At 46.7% G+C, this 24,291-nt stretch overlaps 1 protein-coding gene across 1 annotated transcript in view; it reads right to left on the bottom strand.

Annotated features, from left to right (window-relative positions):
* Positions 1-24,291, bottom strand: part of NRG3 (neuregulin 3) — a 145,945-nt gene that overhangs the window by 35,476 nt on the left and 86,178 nt on the right. Inside the window, exon 3 of the mRNA XM_015405720.1 lies at positions 14,339-14,465. Within this exon, the coding sequence (XP_015261206.1) occupies positions 14,339-14,465 (127 nt within the window). The remainder of the gene's footprint in view (positions 1-14,338; positions 14,466-24,291) is intronic.

The raw sequence follows: 24,291 nt of genomic DNA, 5'->3' as shown, positions 1-24,291 counted from the left end.
GCCTAGCTATGCTTGGTGTTTAGGTACAGTAAAACAGCCTAATTGCACTATTATTTTCGAAAGCTCTCGTTTGTCTCCAAGCTGATTATATTTCTGTTTGTTGTTCGAGCAATTACTGAAAAGCACTTCTGAGGCATGTGGCTAAATAAATTAATGAATAATGATAGCATTTAAAAAATCAGGCTTTGTGCACATTTTCTAATTATTCACAGTTTCGTGGAGAAAATCAACTGTCAAATGCAATTACCCGGTCACTCACCAGCAATTTCCCATTCCTACCTCTCAAGGCTGGCTCTCCCATGGAAATCAATGGAGAGAGCATGGCCCAGCGCATTGGAGACGGCCCTCACAGCCACGGCCCTACACCTCATATTGTCAAGATCTTGATCAATTCTGCCGGCTAGTAGATTACACATTGGAATTATGCCTTCATTTGTCAAACACACTGATGATGGAGGAAAGGCATTGCATATTAACTGGAATAGAAACCATACCTCTACGTCCTTGAATAACACTAAGCAATTATTGAAGGTCCGATAAGGTCCCTTATTCAATCTCCCTGGAGGTCCCAGGTTCAATCTCCAGTGGAAGTCAGGTAGCACAACTGAGAAAGACCACTGCTGGAGAACTTGGAGAGATGCATCAAGGTAGAGAGCAGTGATGTAGGTGGCTCAGCAGACTGACTCAGAGTATGGCATCTTTTTATGCCCCGTTCACTGCAAAAATAGGACTGCAGAAACACATACATGTGCTGTTGCTGCAGGGTTTCTACAATAACCCATATCGCAGTGATAATGGTAGAACATGACAGAAGTTTACATGACATGATAGAGGTTTACAAAATTATGCACGGGATAGAGAAGGTAGAGAAAGAAGTACTTTTCTCCCTTTCTCACAATACAAGAACTCGTGGGAACTCAATGAAATTGATGAACATGAGGCTTAGAACAGATAAAAGGAAGTCCTTCTTCACCCAAAGGGTAATTAACACATGGAATTCACTGCTGTGGGATGTGGTCACAGCTACAAGCACAGACAGCTTCAAGAGGGGATTGAATAAACACATGAAGCAGAGGTCCATCAGTGGCTATTAGCTCCAAGGTATAGATTGAACACTAAGTCTATGGCAGTGATGTTCTGTATTCTTGGTGCTTGGGGGCCAACAGTTGGGAAGGTTTCTGGTGTTCTGGCCCCACTGGTGGACCTCCTGAGGGCACTTGGGTTTTCACCACTGTGTGACACAGAGTGTAGAACTAGATGGGCCGCTGGCATGATCCAACATGGCTTCCCTTATGCTCTTATGGGAATTAGATAGGCAAATGGAGCAGAGGGCCATCAGTGGCTATTAGCCACAAGGTATAGATAGGGGCTCTGGGGCAAGTGATGCTCTGTCTTCTTGGTGCTTGGGGGGGGGGGCAACAGTGGGAGGGCTTCTAATGTCCTGGCCCCATTGGTGGACATCGTGATGGCACTGGTATTTCTGGCCACTGTGTGACAGAGTGTTGGGCTGGATGGGCCTTTGGCCTGATCCAACATTGGCATCTCTTATGTTCTTATGTATGTGAGGTATAAACCTTGCAAAAAAAAAATGAAGTGGCCACCCCCTAGGAGTTGTTGCCACTGATCTTCCTATCACAGTCAAGGAAATGTGGTTGTCCAAAAGAATGGAAGAATACTTGACAATCTTCTGTCAAATATCACTTGAGCGTATGCCAAGCTTCTGCTTGGAATCACTGAGTAGTCAAATTGGATAGTCAATTCCGCATGGAGAGTCATGTTCTTAGCTTGGATCCGCCCAAGCCTTTCTACAGAGAAAAGGATTTCTGAATAGGGAATGCAACTTTCTCACCACATCCTTCTTGTTGCACACCAAAATGCAACGCACCAGGAAAGAACAGTATATCTGGGAGGGGGGGCATTTTGGGCAGCGGCGGGAAACACGAGGTGAGAAAATCATGGAGAGAGTCTGCTTCAGGGATCCAAGCTAATAATGTGGACTCTCAACGAAGAAGGCAGAGTGTTTCAACCTCCAGACTAGTGGGCTCCTCTGCATCAGGGGTCGTTCCGTAGAGAAAGAGCTAGGGGAACTCATTAGCATAACTCATTAGCATATGCCACACCCCCTGACATCACCGGAAGTGTGTCGGGAGTGCGAGGAAGCCCCGCCAAGGCCCTCCCTGGCCCCAGGCAGGCAGGGGTGGGGAGAGGCAGGGAGGAAGCAACTTACCCTCCCTCTTCTCCTGCCTCCTCCTGGCTGAATGAGGGCCGGAAGCGGGGCAGCCGGAAGCAGAGGGCGGGGCTTTGTCATGTGCCCCGCCCCCGTACCTCACCTGGGGTAACTGCGATCCCCCGCGATCCCCCCTTGAAATGACCTCTGCTCTGCATCCTCATTTTCCTTGCTTGTGTGTCCCTATTGCGGGGGGGAGGTTCCTTTTCCACACTTGTTTTGTTCCCCCTAGTGGTCAGTTCAATATTACATCACTGTACGCCTAGCATATCTCCCTGCAGATTTAAACTGAAGGTTTTTATGCCAGACATACAGTGTCATCATCTCAAATCAACAACCAGAGGGAGCAAAACATGCAGAAAAGAAGAACCTCCCCCCCCCCGAAGCAATAGGGAAACACAAGCGAGGAAAAGAGAATGTGGAGACACCACTAGTCTGGAAAATACGGTGGCTTCCAAGAATATGGAAGCTGGCTCTGCCTGCTGTTTGAAAAAAAATATCCCCAATATATAAGATAGCACTCCGGGTGTCCCTTGGAAAAACTGAACATGTTGGATCTTAAGGCATTTTCCTGCTCCCCTGTGGTGTTTTCCTCTGGCCCCAGAAGCCTTGGATCGTGCAGAAGAACCTTTTGCAGTAGCAGAAGGCTTCTTGGGCTGGAGAGGAACACCGCCTAGTGAAAAATGCCTGTACAGTCCAACCCACTCTGCCTTGCCATACGATGAAGTGGTTACTATCCAGGGCTATTTTGGGGCAGGAACGCACAGGAATGGAGTTCCGGCTGGCTCCCGAGCTTGCCACGCCCATCAGGAACTCATTAGCATAATAGGCCACACCCAACAGCAGAAACTCATTAGGATTGGCTACATTAGGGGTGTGTGGCCTAACATGCAAAGGAGTTCCTGCTACAAAAAAAGGCCCTGGGTTTTGACCACAAACAAGGTCAATAGAATAAGAAGCAAAAGGTGGGTGTGGCTGGATGACCACACTTCTGGTAACATGGGGGTGCGGCCTAATGTGCTAATGAGCTGTGCTGTCAGGGGTGTGGCCCAATATGCTAATGAGTTTCTGCTGGGCTTTTTCTACAAAAAGAGCCCTGTAATACTATCTAAACAGAAAGCTGCTTGTTTTCAGCATCGGGTTCCACATCTTCTCAAAACATGTCAAGAGCGACTTTTTTAATGTGACTCTTTAATGACCCCAAGGGACCAGTGCTTCAGACTTGCTCGTTAAAAGCTCCAGTTTGAAAGAAGAATCTGAACGAGAAATACAACACTTTAAAAAGGCTGCAGGGAACCCTGTGTTACAAATGGAAAAGTATCTGGAAAGCAAACATCTGCATTTTTAACCTTGTATGTGGTGGTTTGTTTTTTTATATATATATAATCAAGCTGTTGAAGCTTTAGATGGCACAGAGGTGAGAGAGTAGAACAGCTTTAAAAAAAAAAAAAGACTGCCGTTATGCAAACAGCTGAAAATATAATGAGGCAGGTTGGAGTGTAAAGCAAATTTGCAATGCATTTTAATACCAGCTACAAAGGGAAGCAGAGGGATTATAGTCATTTCCTTACATTTACATAGCTTTCCTCGAAGAAGAAGAAAAAAAAGATTCCAAAAGCACGCTGAAATTGTTACACAAAGGGTGTTTCTTCCGTGCTCATCCTATCCGTCAAAGCTCTGAGGTAGGGTGACGATCCGAGCTTGGAGCCGACGGCACAGCAGAGGGGTGGCCCCCTTCACCAAGCCATCGTTCCCACACCATGTCAAGGTCATGGTTCTGAAGGAACCTACCCTTCCTCCGTTGTACCACCATAGCCTACCAGTCTTCTACCACAGGGGTAAGGTCAGGCGTGTTGACTTGTTTTGCATAAACGTTCTTAAATATAAGAAGCAATCAGAGTCTCAGAGCGGTTTACAATCTCCTTTCCCTCCCCCTCCCCACAACAGACACCCTGTAAGGTAGGTGGGGCTGAGAGAGCTCTTTCAAGAACTGCCCTTTCAAGGACAGCTCTTGTCAGAACTATGGCTTGGCCAAGGTCATCCAGCCAGGTGCAAGTGGAGGAGTGGGGAATCAAACCCAGCTCTCCAGATTAGAGTCCGCGCACTTAACCACTACACCAAACTGGCTCGCACAGCAGAGAAACATTTATTTATTTATTTATTCAATTTCTATACCGCTCCATCCCGGAGGCTCTGAGCGGTTTACATAGGTATTTAAACTTTCTAGCTAGGGCCACACAATGTAGGGAAGGTGACTGCCTACCAGGCACCCCACCGGCTTTGGTATTCCTGTGGCTTCCTCGTGGAGGTTCGCCACATTCTGCCTGAAGGACCCTCCTTTTTATTCAAACCAAAAATTCCAGACAGTTGACCACAGACCTGGTCAAGGAACATCCCAGCTCCAATCCAGAGGTCAAATAAGTAGGAAGGGCCATCAAGTGGCAGCTGACTTGTGGCAACCCCACAGGGTTTTCAAGGCAAGAGACATTCAGAGCGGGTTTGCTGCCTCTGCTTAGCAACCCTGGACCTTCCTCGGTGGTCTCCCATCCAAATACTAACCAGGGCCGACCCTGCTTAGCTTCTGAGATCTGGTGAGATTGGGCAAGCCCGGGCTATCCAGGTCAGGGCGGGGGTCATGTTATGGAGGAAGAAAGTGTGGGAAGGGACTTACTCAGACCCACAGGATCCATCCCTGACCCCCACCAATCTTAACTCCTCCCATCGGCCTCATAAGCCAGATCTTTGGCCCTGTCGCTCCAGGATGCCGTACCAATCATGCCTATAACCAGGGCTTTTTTGTAGAAAAAGCCCAGCAGGAACTCATTAGCATAATAGGCCACACCCAACAGCAGAAACTCATTAGCATATTAGGCCACACCCCTGACAGCACCACTCATTGGCATATTAGGCCACACCCCCATGTTACCAGACGTTTGCTCATCCAGCCACACCCACCTTTTGCTTCTTATTCTGTTTACCTTGTTTGTTGTCCAAACCCAGGGCCTTTTTTGTAGCAGGAACTCCTTTGCATGTTAGGCCACACACCCCTAATGTAGCCAATCCTAATGAGTGTCTGCTGTTGGGATGTGGCCTATTATGCTAATGAGCTCCTGCTGGGCATGGCCAACTTGGAAGCCAGCCGGAACTCCGTTCCTCTGTGTTCCTGCCCAAAAATAGCCCTGCCTATAACTCTCCCCCATCTGGCATTACCACAGCTTCCCATCTGTGCTTATGAGAGGTGGGGTGCAGAAAGAGAAATCCCACATACCATGCTGGGCACACACAACAGAGAACCCCCCAGGGCAGTGATATCAACTGAGATGCGGGGAGGATGGCAGTCACGCACACAGGAGTACCCCTTCTAGGAATCAAACTCTTGGTCTCCAAAATCTCTGCAGCAGTCTGCCCCATACTATGACAGAGAGTACTTACATGGGGAACTGATCTTGTTCTAGGCTGAAAGCTACCTTTCCCTTTCAAATTCCAAATAAAAAAACCAAAGTGGCACTGAAACACTGGACTATCATGGCATGTATTGTTGTCCTTGTTCTTCCTTGAAACACATAAGTGGGTCTGCATTTGCATATCTTTGAAGGAAGAGCATCTATTTACTTATCTATCTGCTTTTTTAGCCGCCACTCACCTGAAGGGTCTCATGGCGACCTACAACATTAAAACCAAGAAGGTAAAAACAACATAAAACAACAAGAGAAGAAGAGAAGAGATTGGATTTATACCCCATGGCCCTTCACTACCCAAAGATGTCTCAGAGCGGCTTACAAACTCCTTCCCCTTCCCCTCCCCACAACAGACACCCCACGAGCAATGTTCCCTCTAAGCTATGGAATCTTGTGAGCAAAATATTCTACTTTGTGAGCCACTGGCATTAAAGTTGTGAGCGAGTGATTTGACTCCTGCATCAATTAGTTTGTTCTGGATCCATCCTTTCTGAGCTAAGACAAAAATGTGTGAGCCAGAGGCTAAAGAACTGTGAGCTAGCTCACACTAACTCATCTTAGAGGGAACACTGCCCACGAGGTAGGTGGGGCTGAGAGAGCTCTGACAGAAACTGCTCTTTCTCAAGGACAGCTGTTATCAGAACTATGGCATGCCCAAGGTCACCCAGCCAGGTGCAAGTGGAGGAGTGGGGAATCAAACCTGAGTCTCCCAGATTAGAGTCCGCGCACTTAACCACCACACCAAACTGGCTCTCAAATATAAAATATTAACATTAAACTGTTAAAAGATGTGGCTATCACTGTATCACTATTGAAAAAGTCCAAACACGTGGTTACCCTTCAAAGGCCATTCTAAAGAGCTCAGCTTTGCATGGCCTGGGTAGGGGCCACAACTGAGAAGGCCCTGCCCATGGCGACATACGTCACATCGCATGCACCACATGGACTTTCAAGCTTGAGTCCAACTTTTAGGAGACAGCTCAGTGGGCTATCGCACTAAAAAGAGGGTTGTTGTTAATAAGAGTGGGACCTGAGTTAGTTACTCAGTTCACTACTAGGAATGATTGCAAAATCTTATGAAGGTGGATTACACGATCATATTCCATTCATTCTCATCTCTTTGGAGCCCACAAAGACCATGAACACGGGGGATATTTTTTTTCTTTAAGGTCCTCCAGATTCAAGGGTCCTAGGAAAAGCATATCCTTGTGTTACAGCATAGAGACAAAAAGTAATAGAAAGAAGCCCCTTCAAAACCAGCTCGCTGTGTGGTGAAAAGCATTTTAATTTAAACAAACAAAAAAAATGGTACATAAAAAGTGAGTTTGAAGGGGCTTCTCATAGTTGCATTTATGTATCACTGAAGTGCACAACTGTGTTCTTATGTAACACAGAAACAAAGAAAGCAACCAAACTCTTCAAAATTATCTCTCAAAACCCCATTTTATCAGTTTTCAGGGCACAAAGGTCTAGTTTTGAGGATACCTTTTTTTGTGTTCTTTTCCATGTTGAAAAAGAGCACAGTTGTACTATTCTGTACCACAGAAACACAAGATAATAGAAATCCCTTCAAAATAATGATAGAATCCCCTAGTCTTGAAGGGGTTCCTGCTCTTTTATTGCGTTTTTTATGATGCAACAAGTGGGTGCACTTTACCCAGAATTCCCAGTTCTTAGGGTTACAGATATGCCCAAGGGACTTAATTCCCCCTCCTTCTCTTTGAATAGGGTCACCCCAGACACAAGGAAGATGGGGAAAGTCTCTCTTTAATGTTAAGGTTTTGCTCCTCAAAGGTTCACAAGATTCAACAGAAGATTAAACATGGAATAAGTCCTAATTAGGACACCCCTGGCCAAATCAGATATCCTGTGCAGAAGATATACAATTAATGATAATAATAAAAAATTATTAAAATACTAGACCGTCTTCTTCTGCCTTGCGGAACATGCCAGATGGCGAGAAGAAGAAACTTATAAAAAGCATTTGATCTGCCTGGGTATTTGGACAGAGTTGGGGAAATGAATATATTCCAAATGTCCTGGTAAAATCAGCAATGTAAGAGGACATTTGATTGTTTCTACCATTCCAGACTGACGTGGGCAGAGATGTTGTACATATAGCGTGTTAACTCAGTCTTCTCTCATTCCCATCTGACATGGCTTTTGGCCATTCAGGTGACAAATTCCCCAGCATAGCCTTTCTGGTGATCAAAGGAGATCCCCTCCTCCCTTTCTCACCAATGTCAACTAGGCCTCTGCGTAGTCCTGGCTGCCATGAAAGGGGGGGAGGTTGACTCAGGAACGTCCACTTTTGATTTTGCTGTGCCTTCACTGGTCTTATTATCTCTGTGACATATGCGGTTTGACCTCGGGTGCCTGGTGTAGTCTTTCTCTTGGGAATTGTAGCCCGTTACTTTGGCGGGCTCCTACCTATTGCCTGATTGCCTAGGCGCCATCAGGAGACCACCTTGAATACTATATATCAGCTTGCTATGTGTGCTTTCTCCCAGTTCTAACAGGAAGTAGTTAAGATATCTGCATACTGTCAGTGTCTCAATAAGGCTTTACTTCTCTGAATGAAAGTTGTTGGGAACGGATTGCTGCAGGAGTCTGACAAAGTGTTGGGCTGGCTGGATTCAGCCCTTTGTCTGGGAGCTTGAAAAGAGGCTTCAGGCAACTAAGCCATATGAATCACCACGAATGATTCTTGGGGCTCAAAAATGCTTTGGATTGAAACGAGCTTTACGAAGAATCACTATTATAATTTATATTATTATTGAATTGGCAAGCTACCTCTTTGTCCATTATGAACATCAGCACCGTGACGAGAAAAGGAAATCAACCATGCTCGTACTAATGCTGAAAAATACTTCAGAGGCACTTGGTACGAAGTCTTTAAAAAATTAATTGTAGAGGAGAACGAGTGATTGATTCACTCTAGGGATGCATGAAACTCTTCAAAGAAATTTCCCTAGCATGGATACTGGCTTGGCTTTCTTCAGGTGTTGGGAATGAAGAGAAACTTCAACATTCACTGACTTTTCGTTTAGGCGAAATCCAGTGATAACCTCCGGACTGTGGAAATCTTTGCTTCCTCCAATCAATGTTATCAATTCTTTGGAACATTTCTACCAAAAGAGAAAACTCTACATTCTGATAGACTAAAAACTCAGCTACAGTCAAATATGTCTTATGGGAGGGATAAACAGGAAGTTTAGCCATTTACTGACACTTCTGTGGCTTAGAAATAATTAATGTTGGCTGGATTGTTCCCAACAAAACAGAACTTTCCCTGCACGCAGCCTAGAAGATCATGAATTCACTTTGTTTGATTACAGCTGTGCTGGAAACATACATAGGAATGATTCCTTTCCAGCAACAATCAAGAGGAAGTGAAGTGTGACCAAACAGTTGGAATTAATGGACAGTCCTACATCAAGATCATATTGATAGAAGAGCTGGGATTAAAGCAAATGATGCATCCAATAAATATCCTATCCATCTTCAATCCTGATATGCTCTTCCTCTATGCAGAATATTAACGGCTCCATTTTCCTGACATACAAAACCACTTGTCGGAGATTGTTAATGCTGTTAAACCACTTAGTTACTTTTGACAGTGACCTTAGAAGAGGAAAGGTGAAATGGCCTTCCATAGATGATGTATAGTTTTTGTGAGTAAATTAAACAAGGAGATGAAAAGTAGAGTTTGATTAAAGTCGATATGGAAGGGTTAAACTGTAAATACTCAAGGTAAAGTCTTGGTAGCCAACGGAAGAATCTGCATAAATAGTTTGAGAACTGCCCTGCTGGATCAGGCCAAAACTCATCTAGGCCCCGGTCACATGGCAAAGTTGCCACGGGAGAGGCATGGGAGTCCCGCGGATTTTCCGGGCACAATCTCACCCCAACATCTGAGAAGCGCAGTGCTCCCTTGGCAAACCTGTGGCTCCCCGCCGAAGGTGAGGAGTTAAAAACTAGTACCTACAAGGTACTAGTTTCCTGAAACTGCGGGCCAAGGGCGGGTGTCTTATCGCATTCCCGGTGGACTTATATGGCATCCAGCACCCACTGCTGTTAGTCTCCGCAGGTTGCGCAACAGCGCCCAACAGCGCATGCACACAAAGAGCGATTGCTAGTGCGATCGTGCGGCATGGCTTCTGTGCCATGCTGATCGGCATTTCCCCTGAACCACGGGACCTCGACTGGTATGTGTGTTCGGGCAGCCACGGGTTAGTTTCCTCCGGGGCAATTAACCACACCTCCCTACCGTGATATCCAGCCTGTGTGACTGGGGCCCTAGTTCAGTATTCTGTTTCCAACAGGATGTGCTAGCTAAATGCTTTTGGCTTCTCACCATCTTGGTTTGTAGACATGAGGTTTTCCCCCCTGGTTGCCTGTCCCCAAGTTCCTACACATTGCCTCTGTCTATGAAGACGTCACTTAGCTATCACTCATGGTTGTTGATCAATTTAGCCTTGAATAATATTTAATTCTCTTTAAAATATGGTAGCTATAATCACACCTCCACATGGTGCAACAAGCCTTTTAACAGAAAAGGCTCAGGACCCTCATCATTCCCTGGGTTTCCTAGGAGAAGTCAAGATGGTCAGTGCTTAAAGGTGGCCTTGAATGCAGAAGGTCCCAGGTTCAATCCCCGGCATCTCTAGTTCAAAGGACCAGGTAGGAGGTGATGTGAAAGACCTTTACCTGAGACAACAGACAGCCACCGCCAGTCTGAGAAGATAGTACTGGCTTTGATGGACCAAAGGTCTGATTCAGTATAAAGCAGTTTCATGTGTGCTACCTTAGAATGAGACAGGATGGAATGGCTTCCCTTGGAAAAGTCTTAAGAGAAACACATTATTTAGTTATATTTTTACTGTGTCGGGAGGGAGGAATCAGATCTCTTGGGCTGTCTGTGAAGATGGCTCAACCTGTTTAAAACTAGTTGCAGTCTGTTTTGTCAATGTGACAGGAGAGTGAATCTGCCTTGGGGTGTCGGGGGAAGATCTGTCCGGGGAGGGGGGGGGAAGCTCTTTTATCTCGTAATATCTGCCAAAAGTGCAGCCTGTGCTATTATGCAAAGTAACCTTCAAGTAGTAAGCAACCTTCAATTATGAGATAGTCAATTGCAATGCATAATGAATGCATCCCATTAATCTTGTCTCTCTGTGAAGTGAGAAGAAAGTGAAATGAACTATCAAGCTCCAGGAAAATGGAGCGTAACAAAGTGTGAGATGGAGAGGATTCCTGTTCACGGGGCCTCGGATTTCACTAGCCCGATGCATCTCGAGGAGGTGGTGACATTTCTTAGAATCATAAACAAGGCGAAAACAAAATGGAATGCTGTCGAATCACTTAAAGATTTTGTTTATAATTTCGTGAGACTGCTTAAACTGCAAGGTTGGAGATTTCATTCCTTCCTGTAAGTACGGTTGCCCTTGACCTCGATAGCCCAGGCTAACCCAATCTCAATCAGACCTCAGAAGCTAAGCAGAGTTGGCCCTGGTGAGTACTTGGATGGGAGACCACCTAGGAAGACCAGGGTTGCTACCCAATGGTAGGCAATGGCAAACCACCTCTGAATGTCTTTTGACTTGAAAACTCTAGGGAGATTTGGGGGCAGTACCTGGATGGCCCAGGCTAGCCCCTTCTCGTCACATCTTGGAAGCTAAGTAGGGTCAGCCCTGGTTAGTACTTGGATGGGAGACCACCAACATTGCTTTGGTTGGCTTTTAGTATAGTGTTGCTTCATTTTCCACGGTGCAGGCCACCTCAGATACAGGAGCAGGGTAGAAATATTTTAAACAACTAGGCTGCAGCTTGCAGGAACACTGAGGGATTAAACGGGAGGAATCAGGATGTCATTAGCTTTGATGAGCATCGCTTACAGCAAGGGTCCCCAACCTTTTCCAGATGGTACAGGGTGGTGGGCACAACTACAAAATGGTTGCTTCAGGAGGCAGAGCCAACCACAGAAGTGGCTGCCATAAAAGGCGGAGCCAATCACAGAATGTCAGGGAGTGACGTCATGCATAACTCTAATGGTGACTCGTCAACATTTCATACAAAAGCTCTGTTTTAACAGGATACCTTGTAGAAGGATTGTTTTAAAAACACATTCTTGTGTACAGACAGCTTCCCTTCACTCATGTAGTTGTTGCCGTGCAAGCCTATCAATGTGTTTTTATGAACTGTATGGACTGTGCAAAGGGACTGTACAGCAAGGGAACCTGGGAATACCTCTTGAGACGGCACACCTGAAAGAGGGACACCTTCCTTTAGCGTTGCTGCTACAGAGATGGTCCATAGTCACCAGCCATCTCGCCTGCAGTGAGATGAAGTAGTTCCATAAGCCTGCACAAAGCCTCAGATGCCATGCCATGGGAAAACATGAGGACAGAGAACTCCAGACGCCATTAGGAGCTTCTTCCAGCACATGTAGGCAACCCCTTTCCCCCCTCTTCCAGCTATTTACAAATCTAATCAAGATACTCTATTCATCTTGCTTAGCAACTAATTGCTCACCCATCAGCAAGCTGGCTAGGGCCATCAAGAGACAATAGCCCTAGTCTGATGATTCAGTCACTCTTCATCCAGGTGCCAGTCCCCAGACCAAGTTACTAGCTCTCAATACTGACCACTCCTTAGTCCCCCTCCCCTCTTCCAGCCAGCCAATAGTATGTTTTATGGGACGGACTAACAGGAGGTGTCATGGGGGATGTGGCCAGCTCAGCCTGCCCCCCCACACCACGTTATAAAAGATGCTGACCAACCACATGGTCTCTCTCTCTCCCTCTCCATGACCCCTATCGAAGCTTTAACCCTCTTATGTCCAGCTTGCCATCCATTTACCCTACCTCCATCTTTAAACTCTAGTCTGCAGATAGATTCCACGTGGTTCTGCCAGTTCAGAGCACGTGTTCCCCATCTTCTATTTCTAAACCCCTCCATTCTTCCATTGGAATGGCTCAGTCAATGAGGACAGGTAAATATCACCCAACCAACGAATATCCTGCTCATGCAAACGTGATAATTATCTATCTTTATTTCTTAGTATAAGTATAAATGTGTGTGTGTTTGTGTATTGTTTGAATGATATATGCCCGCCAGTAAAAAGACATTATATTATACTGAATACAGTCTCTGTGTCTGTTCTGGTACTTACAGCAAAGGTGGGACTTCTGTATACATTGGCGTGGACCCTAATTTTGCCTATTGCCAATTAATAATCATAACTTCCCCTAGAGAATTCGAGGCAATTTGGCTAACACAGTGACGATCTCTGTGCTGTGGTAGCAACTGCTGCCGAAGCAACTTTTAAGGATTCTACACAGCCAATCAAATCTCCATTGGTCAATCAGAAGCCCTGCTCGGCAAAGGCCCCATCGAGCCCTGACCACTTTCTCAAACACTTGGTGGGTACCAAGAAAAGTGCTGGCGGGCGCCATGGTCTCCACGGGCACCATGTTGGAGACCCCTGACTTAGAGGGCCCTCTTAGACCAGCCTCTCAGTGCTCTCGGATCCAGCAAGCGCTGGGACAAGCACTGACCTGTGGCCCGACTAGCCCACCTACCCAGAGCTACAACTCATTGCAGAAAGCCAAAAGCTAGGGACGCAGCAGCTTAATGTGGCCAGGCACAGTGCAGACTGCAATAGCAGATCCATGGCCTCTGACTTTGTCATAAGGAGATATTCATGGCTGTGCTCATCAGCCCTCCCACAGGATACAAGTGCTAAGATAGAAGACCTGCCATTTGACGTTCGAGACCTGTGTAGTGACCAAACCAATACGGTTTTGGATTGCATTAGGAAGAACAAGCTGACAGCCAGGTCAAGGCATAACCCACAATTCATCAATGCTCAAGAAACAAAGGTACTTCCCGAGGCATACCCAGAGTTATCACTAACTAAGGTCATACTATAGCCAAGAATATAGATACCAACCCCCACTGAGCCGCCAGCAGGTCAGTAGACCACCCTACACTCAACAACCTTAGCCAAAAAGGCAGTGTAGACAGTAGGGAAGGAATGTATATGAATTTTATGATGTGTTTTGTATGCACTGAATTTGTGTTTTATTGTATTTTAGCTTTTAATATAAGCTGCCCTGAGTCCACTTCGGCGAGAAGGGCGGGATACAAATTGAATCTAATAAATGATGATGACGATGACGATGACGATGATGCTGCTGCTGCTGCTGCTGATGATGCTTGGGACGAGAGCAGTGACCCGACCAGGCCACATTTGATCTGTGCTTTAGGGGAACCTGAAAGCGTTCCAATAAGCTTTTCTGGGCTTGGAGCAGGCTGAGACTTAATTAAATCAAAAGTGTTTTCCTGTTTCTGGTTTTTTAAATATTAACAAGGTTGTGCTCCACTATTTTAGTCTATAAAGATGTGTCTCGCTTCTTTATCGATCGGGTGGGTCTGCGAGCTGGCGCTGACTATGCAAACATCACAACACAAGGCTTCATTTTGCATTGCTTTAGCAGACCCCATTGGAACAGGAGGGGGGCTTGTTTGTTCCACAAAACTGCAGGTGCAAATTTAGTGGCACATCTGGGGGGAAAGAGATGCGAGGCCCAAAAGCATCAGCATCAAACAGTCCGCCAGTCGGCAAAGGGCTGAGGCTGGCAAAGCTACTTACGGTTTGCAGCTGGACTCGGCTCTGGGCCCTGGCCTCTGGTTTTGCCATCATGCCGGGAGCATTAAGGCTGTAGGTTTTCCCATTCTGCGTCTCTTTCAGCTGCTCCTGAATATGTTTTGCTTGTTTCCTGCAGGGAAAGATAAACCCAGGGATGATCAAATAAAGTTATTCTTCCTCCCGCCTCCCATCTCAATAACTTTAACATGAAGTTGGTTGTATTTTAATTGCTGTCATTTCCTTGTTGAATTTAGAAGTGTGTCCCATCTGGAAGTGGATTGCTGGGCAGATTAGGCCCATTTATAGTGAAAGGAAAAGCAGAGCGGGAAGGAAAAAGAGCTATGTAGGAGAAAGCAGAGCCTGGGGTATAAGAGGGACAGAAGATTACAACCTGATGTTAGGAATTCTGCCTTGTCTTGTCTCTTTGCCTGCATTAAGCTCAGGGGTCATTTCCTGCAGGAGTGCACAGGAGGGGAGCTCCAGCAGTAAAGAGCCCAGGGGGCGGGCACATGAATCAAGTCCCACCCCTGCTCCCAGCAGCCCTCAGTCAGAGCAAGAAGCAGCCAGGTACATTGCAGAGCCCCCCCCCCCCGGCTTCCCCGTCCAAAACAGTCAAGTGGCGCCTTTAAGACCAAGTCTTATTCAGGTACAAGCTCTCCCTCCTCTGCGAGGACAGATCTGCACGTCCCCCCCCCCCAATAGCTAGCAATCCAAAACAGTCCAGTGGAGCCTGAGCGGTGGGTGTTGCCTTTTGACACACATCCGGTGACGCCAGGGGGTGTGGCATATGCAAATAAGTTATGCTGATGTTATGCTAATGAGTTATGCTAATGAGCTCCCGCACCTCTTTTTCTACGAAATGACCCCTGATTAAGCTACAAAGTAGGGATGCCAGCCTCCAGGTGGGACCTGGGATCCCATGGAATCACAGCTGATTTTCAGACTACAGAGATCAATTCCCCTGGAGAAAATGGATGCCTTGGAGGGTGGGCTCTACAGCGCTGTACCCCGCTGAGGTCCCTGTCCTCCCCAGGATCTGCCTCCAAATCTCCCGGAGGTTCCCAACATGTAGCTGGCAACCCTACCCCTAGCCTCCCCCCGCACACACACACTGGTGTCCAGGGAGGACCTGGCAACCTTATTAGAAATGCATTCTTCTCAGACTCTCATATGTCCATTCATCACCTACTTCACTGATGGAAATAAGTACACAAAGGCAACTGCAACTAAGGTAGAGTGGCATAGTGCTGACACCAAAAATGGCATCCCCATGTTGAGTTCTACCCCTCAGTCCAGAAGTACAGAAGATCACTTGTCCTGTGTCCTGATGTCAACATGTCCTAAGAACATAAGAACATGAGAGAAGCCAATGTTGGATCAGGCCAGTGGCCCATCTAGTCCAACGCTCTGTCACACAGTGGCCAGGAATACCAGGTGCCATCAGGAGGTCCACCAGAGGGGCCAGTATGTTCTGTATGTCCTGAATTGCCCAGGTGTCCTGAGGCCACTTCAAAAGAGACTATCAGAGCACAAATCCTAACCTCAGCAACAGACGGGAATAAGTGGACCTCCACATAGTGCTCCTGATAGCCTCTTGTAAGACGGCAGATGCCAAAGGAGAACATTTAGTTCCCACTTCCAAACACCCATGAAAGAATGGTAAAATAAGCCCACTTTGAGTAAGCCCTACGTGGCATTGCCAACTCTGGATTGGGAAATACCCGGAGATTTTGGGGGTGGAGCCTGAGAATGGCAGGGCTTGGGGAAGAAAAGGACCTCAGTGGGGTACGTTTCCTTAGAGTCCGCCTTCCAAAGCAGCCTTTTTCTCCAGGGGAACTGATCTCTGTCGCCTGGACATCGGTTGTAATAGTGGGAGGTCTCCAGCCACCGCCTGGAGGTTGGCAACTCTAGTCCTACAGGTGCTAAACTTGTTGACTTCAATGGACTTACTGTGCAGTCCTAAGTATAGTTACATCCTTCTAAGTCTATTGAAGCTGAATGGCCTTGGAGGAGGAGGAGGAGGAGGAAAAGAAGAAGAAGAAGAAGAAGAAGAAGAAGAAGAAGAAGAAGAAGAAGAAGAAGAAGAAGAAGAAGAAGAAGAAGAAGAAGAATGTAACTCTGTTTAGAAAAGAACTGACAGATTTTAAAAAATAAAATAATAAGTATAGTTATAATAATAATGATAATGATGATGATGATGATGATGATGATGATAATAATAATAATAATAATAATAAGTATAGTTATATCCTTCTAAGTCTATTGAAGCTGAATGGGCTTGGAGGAGGAGGAGGAGGAGGAGAAGAAGAAGAAGAAGAAGAAGAAGAAGAAGAAGAAGAAGAAGAAGAAGAAGAAGAAGAAGAAGAAGAAGAAAGAATGTAACTCTGTTTAGGATTGCACTGCCAGATTTAAAAATAAAATAAAATAATGTCACTGATATGACAATTTTTTAAATCCCATTTTCTTTTTGACAGCCCCACCTCCAATGCCAAAGAATGCTGTGATAAAGTTCCAGAAGTGCCTCTGAGCCCTTCTCAATAATACCACCATGTACTTCGCCCACTCAGCCAGGATCAGCTCTGGCATTCTGTCTCTGATCTCTGGGTAGGCCACTTGACTCAATCAAATCCTTTCGCTGTATTTCTAGTGTTGCCAAACAGCTGCCCAGATCACTTCTACCTCTGCCACTGCTGAGCCACAGGCCCACCAGGCCTATTAATTTCTGTCTGGGCGTACCATCAACAATATATCTCGAAGGCAACGTGGTCCCATTCAATGCTCCCTCGAAGCTGTGGAGTCCTGTGAGCAGAAATTCTACTTTGTGAACTACTAGAATTAAAGTGGTGAGCGAGCGAATTGGCTCCTGCATCAATTAGTTTGCTCGGGAGCCCATCCCTTCCTGAGCTGGGACAAAAAGCTATGAGCCGGAGGCTAAAACACTGTGAGCCAGCTCACACTAACTCAGCTTAGAGGGACACACTGGTCCTGTTTGTGGAGACTGAAATCCATGAATTGGAGATATGCACAGGTTTGCAGAAAAATCTGAACGCTGTGAAAAATGGATGGGGAGGGTAGATCTCCACAAGCAGAGGAGTGCTGTCTGCACATGCACAGTGCACTTCTGTCAGACCTCTGCCTGTGGCAGTTGTGCTACAGGTGGGTAATGGAAAGGGTGTGGGCAGGCAGAGGGGCAAGCGGAGGGCACAGTGGTGGGGAGGGGGGATAGGCTCACGGCCAGAGAGTTGGGGAGGGGAGGGGAGAGGGAGGAGCAACAGTTGCCCCCTCCCCCACATGAGCTGAGCAAGCAAGAAGCCACTGCCCCTAACACTTGGTGTGGGGGGGGAGGGAGCTGCCACGGCGGGCAGACAGCTGTGGTACTTCAGCTGGGCAAGCTGGCTGGGGGCGGCCAGCAGGGAGCTCATAATGAGGAACGAGGGGGCAGTGGACAAGAAGATGGATAAGAAGGGTGTGTAAGGGATAGAGCAGGTAGAGAAAGAGGTACTTTTCTCCCTTTCTCACAATACAAGAACTCGTGGGCACTCCATGAAATTGCTGAGCGGTCAGGTGAGAACGGATAAAAGGAAGTACTTCTTCACCCAAAGAGTGATTAACACATGGAATTCACTGCCACAGGAAGTGGTGGCGGCTACAAGCATGGACGGCTTCAAGAGGGAATTAGATAAGCATCTGGAGCAGAGGTCCATCAGTGGCTATTAGCCAGAAGGTATAGATAGGGGCTCTGGGGCAAGGGATGCTCTGTCTTCTTGGTGCTTGGGGTGGGGGGCAACAGTGGGAGGGCTTCTAATGTCCTGGCCCCACTGCTGGACCTCCTGATGGCACCTGGTATTTCTGGCCACTGTGTGATACAGAGTGATGGACTGGATGGGCCTTTGGCCTGATCCAACATTGGCATCTCTTATGTTCTTATGTAAAGACAGGAGGCAGTGGTGGGCAGCTGGGGGAGGGAAGGCAACTGGGGACAGGTGTCAGAAGCGATGTTCCCTCTAAGCTGCGGAGTCTTTTGAGCAAAAATTCTACTCTGTGAGCTACTGGCATTCAAGTTGTGAGTGAACGATTTGGCTCCTGCGTGCATCAGTTTGCTTTGGAGCCCTCCTTCTTGAGCTAAGACAAAAATGTGTGAGCCGGAGGCTAAAAAAACCTGTGAGCTGGCTCATGCTAACTCAGCTTAAGGGAACACTGTTCAGAAGGCAGAGGACAAAGAAGGGACCGTCGAAAGAATTTCCCCCTTTGGTTTCTTATGGGTTCCCACTTGTGTATTTAAAATAAATAAATATAATTGGGAATAAATGTTTCTTTTTAAACACAGTTCAGGAATCTTCTGTTACAGAGATTACTGGGTCACGCCTAAGCATTGGCTGGGATATCTTTTTCTCCAAATTGTACAACAACAAAAAAATACAGAGGCCTTCTCCACTCCCCTCTCATTTAAGGGACGGGCGGCTTTATGTTCACGATGACATTGCATCTCCTATGTTCTCGCAGCCAGTTGTCGTAAAATGAATGAGAGGATTTAAAAGCCAGAAACAGCTGGGAAGGTTGGTTTCTATTTAAAAGTCACCCGCAAATTAAAATCTTTATTTTGCAGCTTTATTTGAAAAACAAACGAGGCTAATGTACTCTATTTACTGCATGTGTTAGCAGAACATGCTGGAAAAGTATTAGTTTTGCCTTTTGTGGAAAATTACAATGTGTGCAGCACTACCTATTAAATGCTGAATGAGTTGCCGAAAGGGCTTCTCTCTCACACACGTGCAACGCGTGCATTGACTGCTCCTAAATTAATATTACAGAGGATATTACAGACACCCTCCTCTGTCACATGGCACATGATTGTTCAAGAGCTGGGGCCAAGGCTTGGTGCTAGAGAACCAGCCTTGCATGCAGAAGGTCCCAAGTTCAGTCTCTGTCTTTTTCAGTGAAAGGATCGTGGGTTGCAGATGTTGAGAAAGACATTTCTACACCATGGAAAGCGCCACTGCCAACCACAGCAGGGAATCTTAAATGAGATGGACAACCTTGAGCAACATTAAGATGGGTCGCCGCCTGTACCTGAAACTCGCAAACTTTTTTCCCCACCATAGAGAACAATGGAGGGGATGGGGGAAACCTGTTTGGGTGCCCATAGAATTTGACCCCCTGGTACTATGTTCTTGAAACATGGTGGGTATCTTGGGAACAGGCTCAAGCAGCTACCCTGTGAGTTTGGAGTCTCTCCCTCAAACCCCCTCCCCTCCAGCCCCCCAAATATACCCTATGTTTTCACCATTGACTTCAATGGCCCATAGGATATAATTGGGCTGAAATTGACATTCGGCTGGCCGAATTGGCTGGAACTGAGGAAACTGACATGTGGGAGTCTTACCGCTGGCAGAAATTGATTCTGCCTGATTCTGCCGAATCCGAATCAGCTGAATTATTTTTTTTTGCACACCCCTTGTCAGGGTAATGACAGCAATAGTTCTTATATAACAGACTGTATAAAAGGTAGGGTTGCCGGGTCCTTACCTTCTGCTGGCAGAGGGCTCCACCCTGCTCCCCTGGATCTTCTGGCAAGTGCACTGTGATGACGTCACCCAGAAGTGCCGACATCGTGCCAGGCACGTTGTGCAGGGGATGCTCTAGCATTTGGCCAAAAACTCTATGGTCACCATAGAGTTTTTAGCCATTTGCTAGAGTGTCCCCAGCGTGATGATGTCATCACGCTGGACAAGTCAGGAGCAGCGGGGCTCTTTGCAGGTGGGGTTCCCCGCCCTGTCCAGCTGGCCAGTGGCAGATTGGGCCCCCTGAAATTTGGGGTAACCCCGCCCCCATTGGGGGGATGGCAACCCTAGTAAGAGGCTACCATATTTCTATGCAACTTCCACCAGAGTTACATATTTTGCATTCTTAGTGATGAATCCAGGCTCTGGTGCTGGCAGCTGGTATGTAATTATCGTACCATCCCGTAAAATTCCCTCCCAGTCCCCATGAACTTTCAAGGAACAGAACCATTGAAGACCAACTGCAGCATGTAACTCTGACGGGGAACTGCGAGAAAAGTTGAACTGTGACAGCGAGAAAGTGCCTTACAAGCGCTTTTAAAAGTCAACAGTTGCGGAGGAAGATCCAGCGAAGAGAATGGTAGCGTTTAAAAGCGAAACCGGAATTAAAAAAAAAAGAAAATCCATTCTCAAAGCTAGAGATCTTTTGAAAGGGCATGAAAGAGTGAGGATTTACAGCTTATGAATTGAAAGCGTTAACAGCGACCCGAAAGATGATTGGAAAAGCCGGAGAGAGGGAAACAGAAAAAGCTCCTCCATGAAATTGGGAACTTAAAGGAAGCCAGCACGCGAAGGAGCAGTTCTGAATGCGCCTTGAGGAAACTTTAATAACAGAGCATCAGATGAACACTACTAATACACTAACATGGATAATACCTTTAACTGGTTTGAAGAAAGAAGTTTGACTGCACACAGAAGAAGCCTAAGAAGATAATTTGGACATTACTAACAGACTAATTTACAAGCTAATATATCACTCAGCTTTCTCTTTCTCCCACTATATACCCTCCTTATTTTTCTACTTAAGCGAAATACCTCTCCTTTTTAGGAGAGTCAATAAAGCCTTTATTAAAAAAAAAAGACAAACTGCAGCATGGAACTTCTCCACCATGATCCTCTACATGAGCTGGGAAGCAGGGCTGGCCTACAGGGATTCACCAGCATTTGTCGTCTATTCCGGACGAACAACCCATTGCTTTATATAACTTTGTGACTATAATTCACGAGGAAAACCACCTTCGTTGCCTAACAAAACATTCCTGTTTTAAAACAGAACATCAGCAGAGAACTTCCATATAAATAGGTGGACCACACATGAATGGTGGCTTATTCTTCAGAACAGAGGTATCCCTGAATTTCAATTAAAGCTCACATGTGGCTGTCCAAAAAACTGGACCTGAGGGTGTGTTCTTCATAGGGTTGCCAGCCAACGACTGGCTACAAGTGTGAGCCTGGAGACAGAGAAATGGGTTTGTTCTTTTGCTGTGATAGCAGAATGTTAGTTCCGGGAAAAGCACAGAAGTGCCGTCAGACTGTTCTAGGAATCACTGGAAACTCTATGTTTACCACAGAGTTCCCGGCAATTCAGAATTTATTTCTTGAGAGTGGACCGGGTGGCAGTGATGGGTTTTTCCCTGAACTGATGTATTATTGTTATGATAACTGCAGTTCATTTTTTTTTAATCCCTCCGGCTGCTGGAGCGGTGGGAGGAAATGGGAACCGAAGGGGGGAGATTCCTGCCCACACGGGCACCTGGCATCCCAAGCTCACCAATTTAGGGTCTCTGAGATCATTTGCAGAAGACAGGAGCCTGGGCATGCTACAGATTAGGGTGGAGGAAGAGCAGTGAAGAAAGGTTGCTTAATTGTTTCTTCCTGGTCAGTTTCCATCTTAAAATCACTCCTCCCAAACTATTTTTTCACCTTGTTGTTGTTGTTCAGTCACACAGTTGAGTCTGACTCTTCACAACCCCATGGACCAGATCCCGCCAGGCCCTCCTGTCTTTCGCCGTCCTCTGAAGGTTGCTCAATTTCATGTTCGTTGCATCTATGACACTGTATAACCATCTCATCCTTTGCCATCCCAGTCTTCTTTGACCCTCAATCTTTCCCAGCATCAGGATCTTCTCCAGTGAGTGCTCCCTTCTCATTGGGTGGCCAAAGTATTTGAGTTTCAGTTTCAGTATCTGGCCTTCCAGGGAACAGTCAGAGTTGATTTCTTTTAGGATTGACTGATTTGATCTTCTTGCAGTCCAAGGGACTCTCAAGAGTCTTCTCCAGCACCACAGTTCAAAAGAATCTATTCTTCGGCCCTCATATTTCACTGCAGGGCTGTCATCTTTGACTGCCTAGGGTGGGGGTCGTTCTCAGTGCCTGCTGCCAGGGTCCATTGACTGGGGAAGAACTTGGGACCTTCAGTGCACAGTGTACTCTTCCACTGAGCCATGGCCCCTTATCTCTTGAAATAGCTAAAAGAAATGGAATCACTACCAGAACAAAGCACAGAGCAGGTTTTTATCTCTCGTTTAACAGTCCACCAGTCAAGGACATTTTACAAACGTTCTGGAGAGACACACATTCCAGCAATACAGTAAATCAGTGAGGGGGTGAAATGCATTCCCCTTGAGAGTCAAGATACATAATTCCCTCGAAGAAGAGCACGCAAGCTCAAGATGCATCGACGTTGGGCTTTACCCAATAAATATTGTCATACTGTTTGTCTCCTTGGATTTCCGTCCTATTCAGGTCAAACAGATGACTATGTGACGCTGATTTATCTCTGGAGATTGGTGATGGTAATGGCAGTGGCAGTGGCGGCTCCTACTCATACGCCTGGCGGAAGAGCTCCGTCTTACAGGCCCTGCGGAACTGCAAAATGTCCCGCAGGGCCCTGATCTCCTCCGGGAGCTCGTTCCACCAGATAGGAGCCGCCACTGAAAAGGACCTGGCCTGTGTTGCAGCAAGCTTGGCCTCCTTAGGGCCCGGGGTCACCAGCCGGTGTTGTGACCCCGACCAAAGTGCTCTTTGGGGAATATGTGGGGAAATGCGGTCCCTCAGGTATGTCGGACCCAGGCCATGTAGGGCTTTAAAGGTAAGCACCAGCCCTTTGAAGCGAATCCGGTATGCTACAGGGAGCCAGTGCAGCGCTTTCAGCATAGGTCGGGTGTGCTCCCATCTAGGGGCGCCAACCAACAACCTAGCCGCAGCATTCTGCACCAGCTGCAGCTTCCGGATTTGTGACAGAGGCAGCCCCATGTAGAGAGCCTCGAGGTGACAGTCACATGGATCACTGTAGCCAGGTCATTGCGGTCGAGGAAAGGAACCAACTGCCTCACCAGCCAAAGATGGTAGAAGGACGATCTGGCAGTGGCTGCCACCTGTGCCTCCATCGTTAAGGTGGGGTCCAAGAACACTCCCAAGCTCCTAACTTCCGAAGCTGGCACCAAAGGTGCCCCATCGAAGGTCGGGGAGCGGGAGCCCCAACCTCGATCTGGTCCGACTCAAGCACAGGACCTCGCTCTTTGCCGGTTTTAATTTCAGCCCACTGCCTCATTCGTTTGCCTTTGGAGCCGAAGAAAAGCTTTGCCAGAAAAAGATCCTTCTATTCCAGTGTCCTGTTTTTTCCCAAGCAAAAGCTTCCGGAAAATCAGAATGAAGGCTGTATCTCCTCCAGCATTGCTCACCTGGTCTCTGGAGAGCTAGATTCAAGACCAGCAGCTCCTTAGAGCACAGCAAGATTTTCAGAGTAGAAACTTTTGAGAGTCAAAGCTCTTTTTGTCACATCTACTTTGGAGATAGACTATCTATACTTTGAAGAATAAATAAATAAATAAATTATTGCATGACATTGTCCTAACGTTGTCTGGCAGCCAAATGTTCTAGCTCTTTTAGCGTTATGCACCACTAGGTGGCGAGCTAGACTCGTTTTTAAGGCAAGAGACATTTCAGAGGTGGTTTGCCATTGCCTGCCTCTGTGTCATGACCCTGGTATTCTTGAAGGTCACCCTTCCAAGGTTTACCCTGCTTAGCTTCTGAGATCTGATGGGATTGGGCTAGGCTGGGCTACCCAGGTCAAGGCTTATTTTGGAGATGCAATTCCACTTAAGATGGACATTCTACTAAGTTGGAAGTTCTATTTCTCTGGAAAGGCTAATGCCATTTTGAGATTTCTCCGGCCAGATTATATGTAAAGCTTTTCAGTTAGCTGCCTCCACCACAGCTGGCATTCTGCAACTGGGAGTTCTGACTTTGGTGTGACTTGGCCTCATTAATCCATAATTTGCCGCTTAATATACATATGAATTAATTATTGGTTTGCTGATTTAAGAGTGGCGAGACTGCCAGCATACATCCACAGTTCATGGGCTGTGCCGTAGGCAGGGCTTTTTTTTTGCA

This window comes from Gekko japonicus, unplaced genomic scaffold (genome assembly GCF_001447785.1).
Source record: "Gekko japonicus isolate JY-2015 unplaced genomic scaffold, Gekko_japonicus_V1.1 scaffold1458, whole genome shotgun sequence".
Taxonomy (NCBI): Eukaryota; Metazoa; Chordata; class Lepidosauria; order Squamata; family Gekkonidae; genus Gekko; species Gekko japonicus.
The sequence above is the reverse complement of the archived record's forward strand: the minus strand, read 5'-3'. Positions and strand labels throughout refer to the sequence as shown.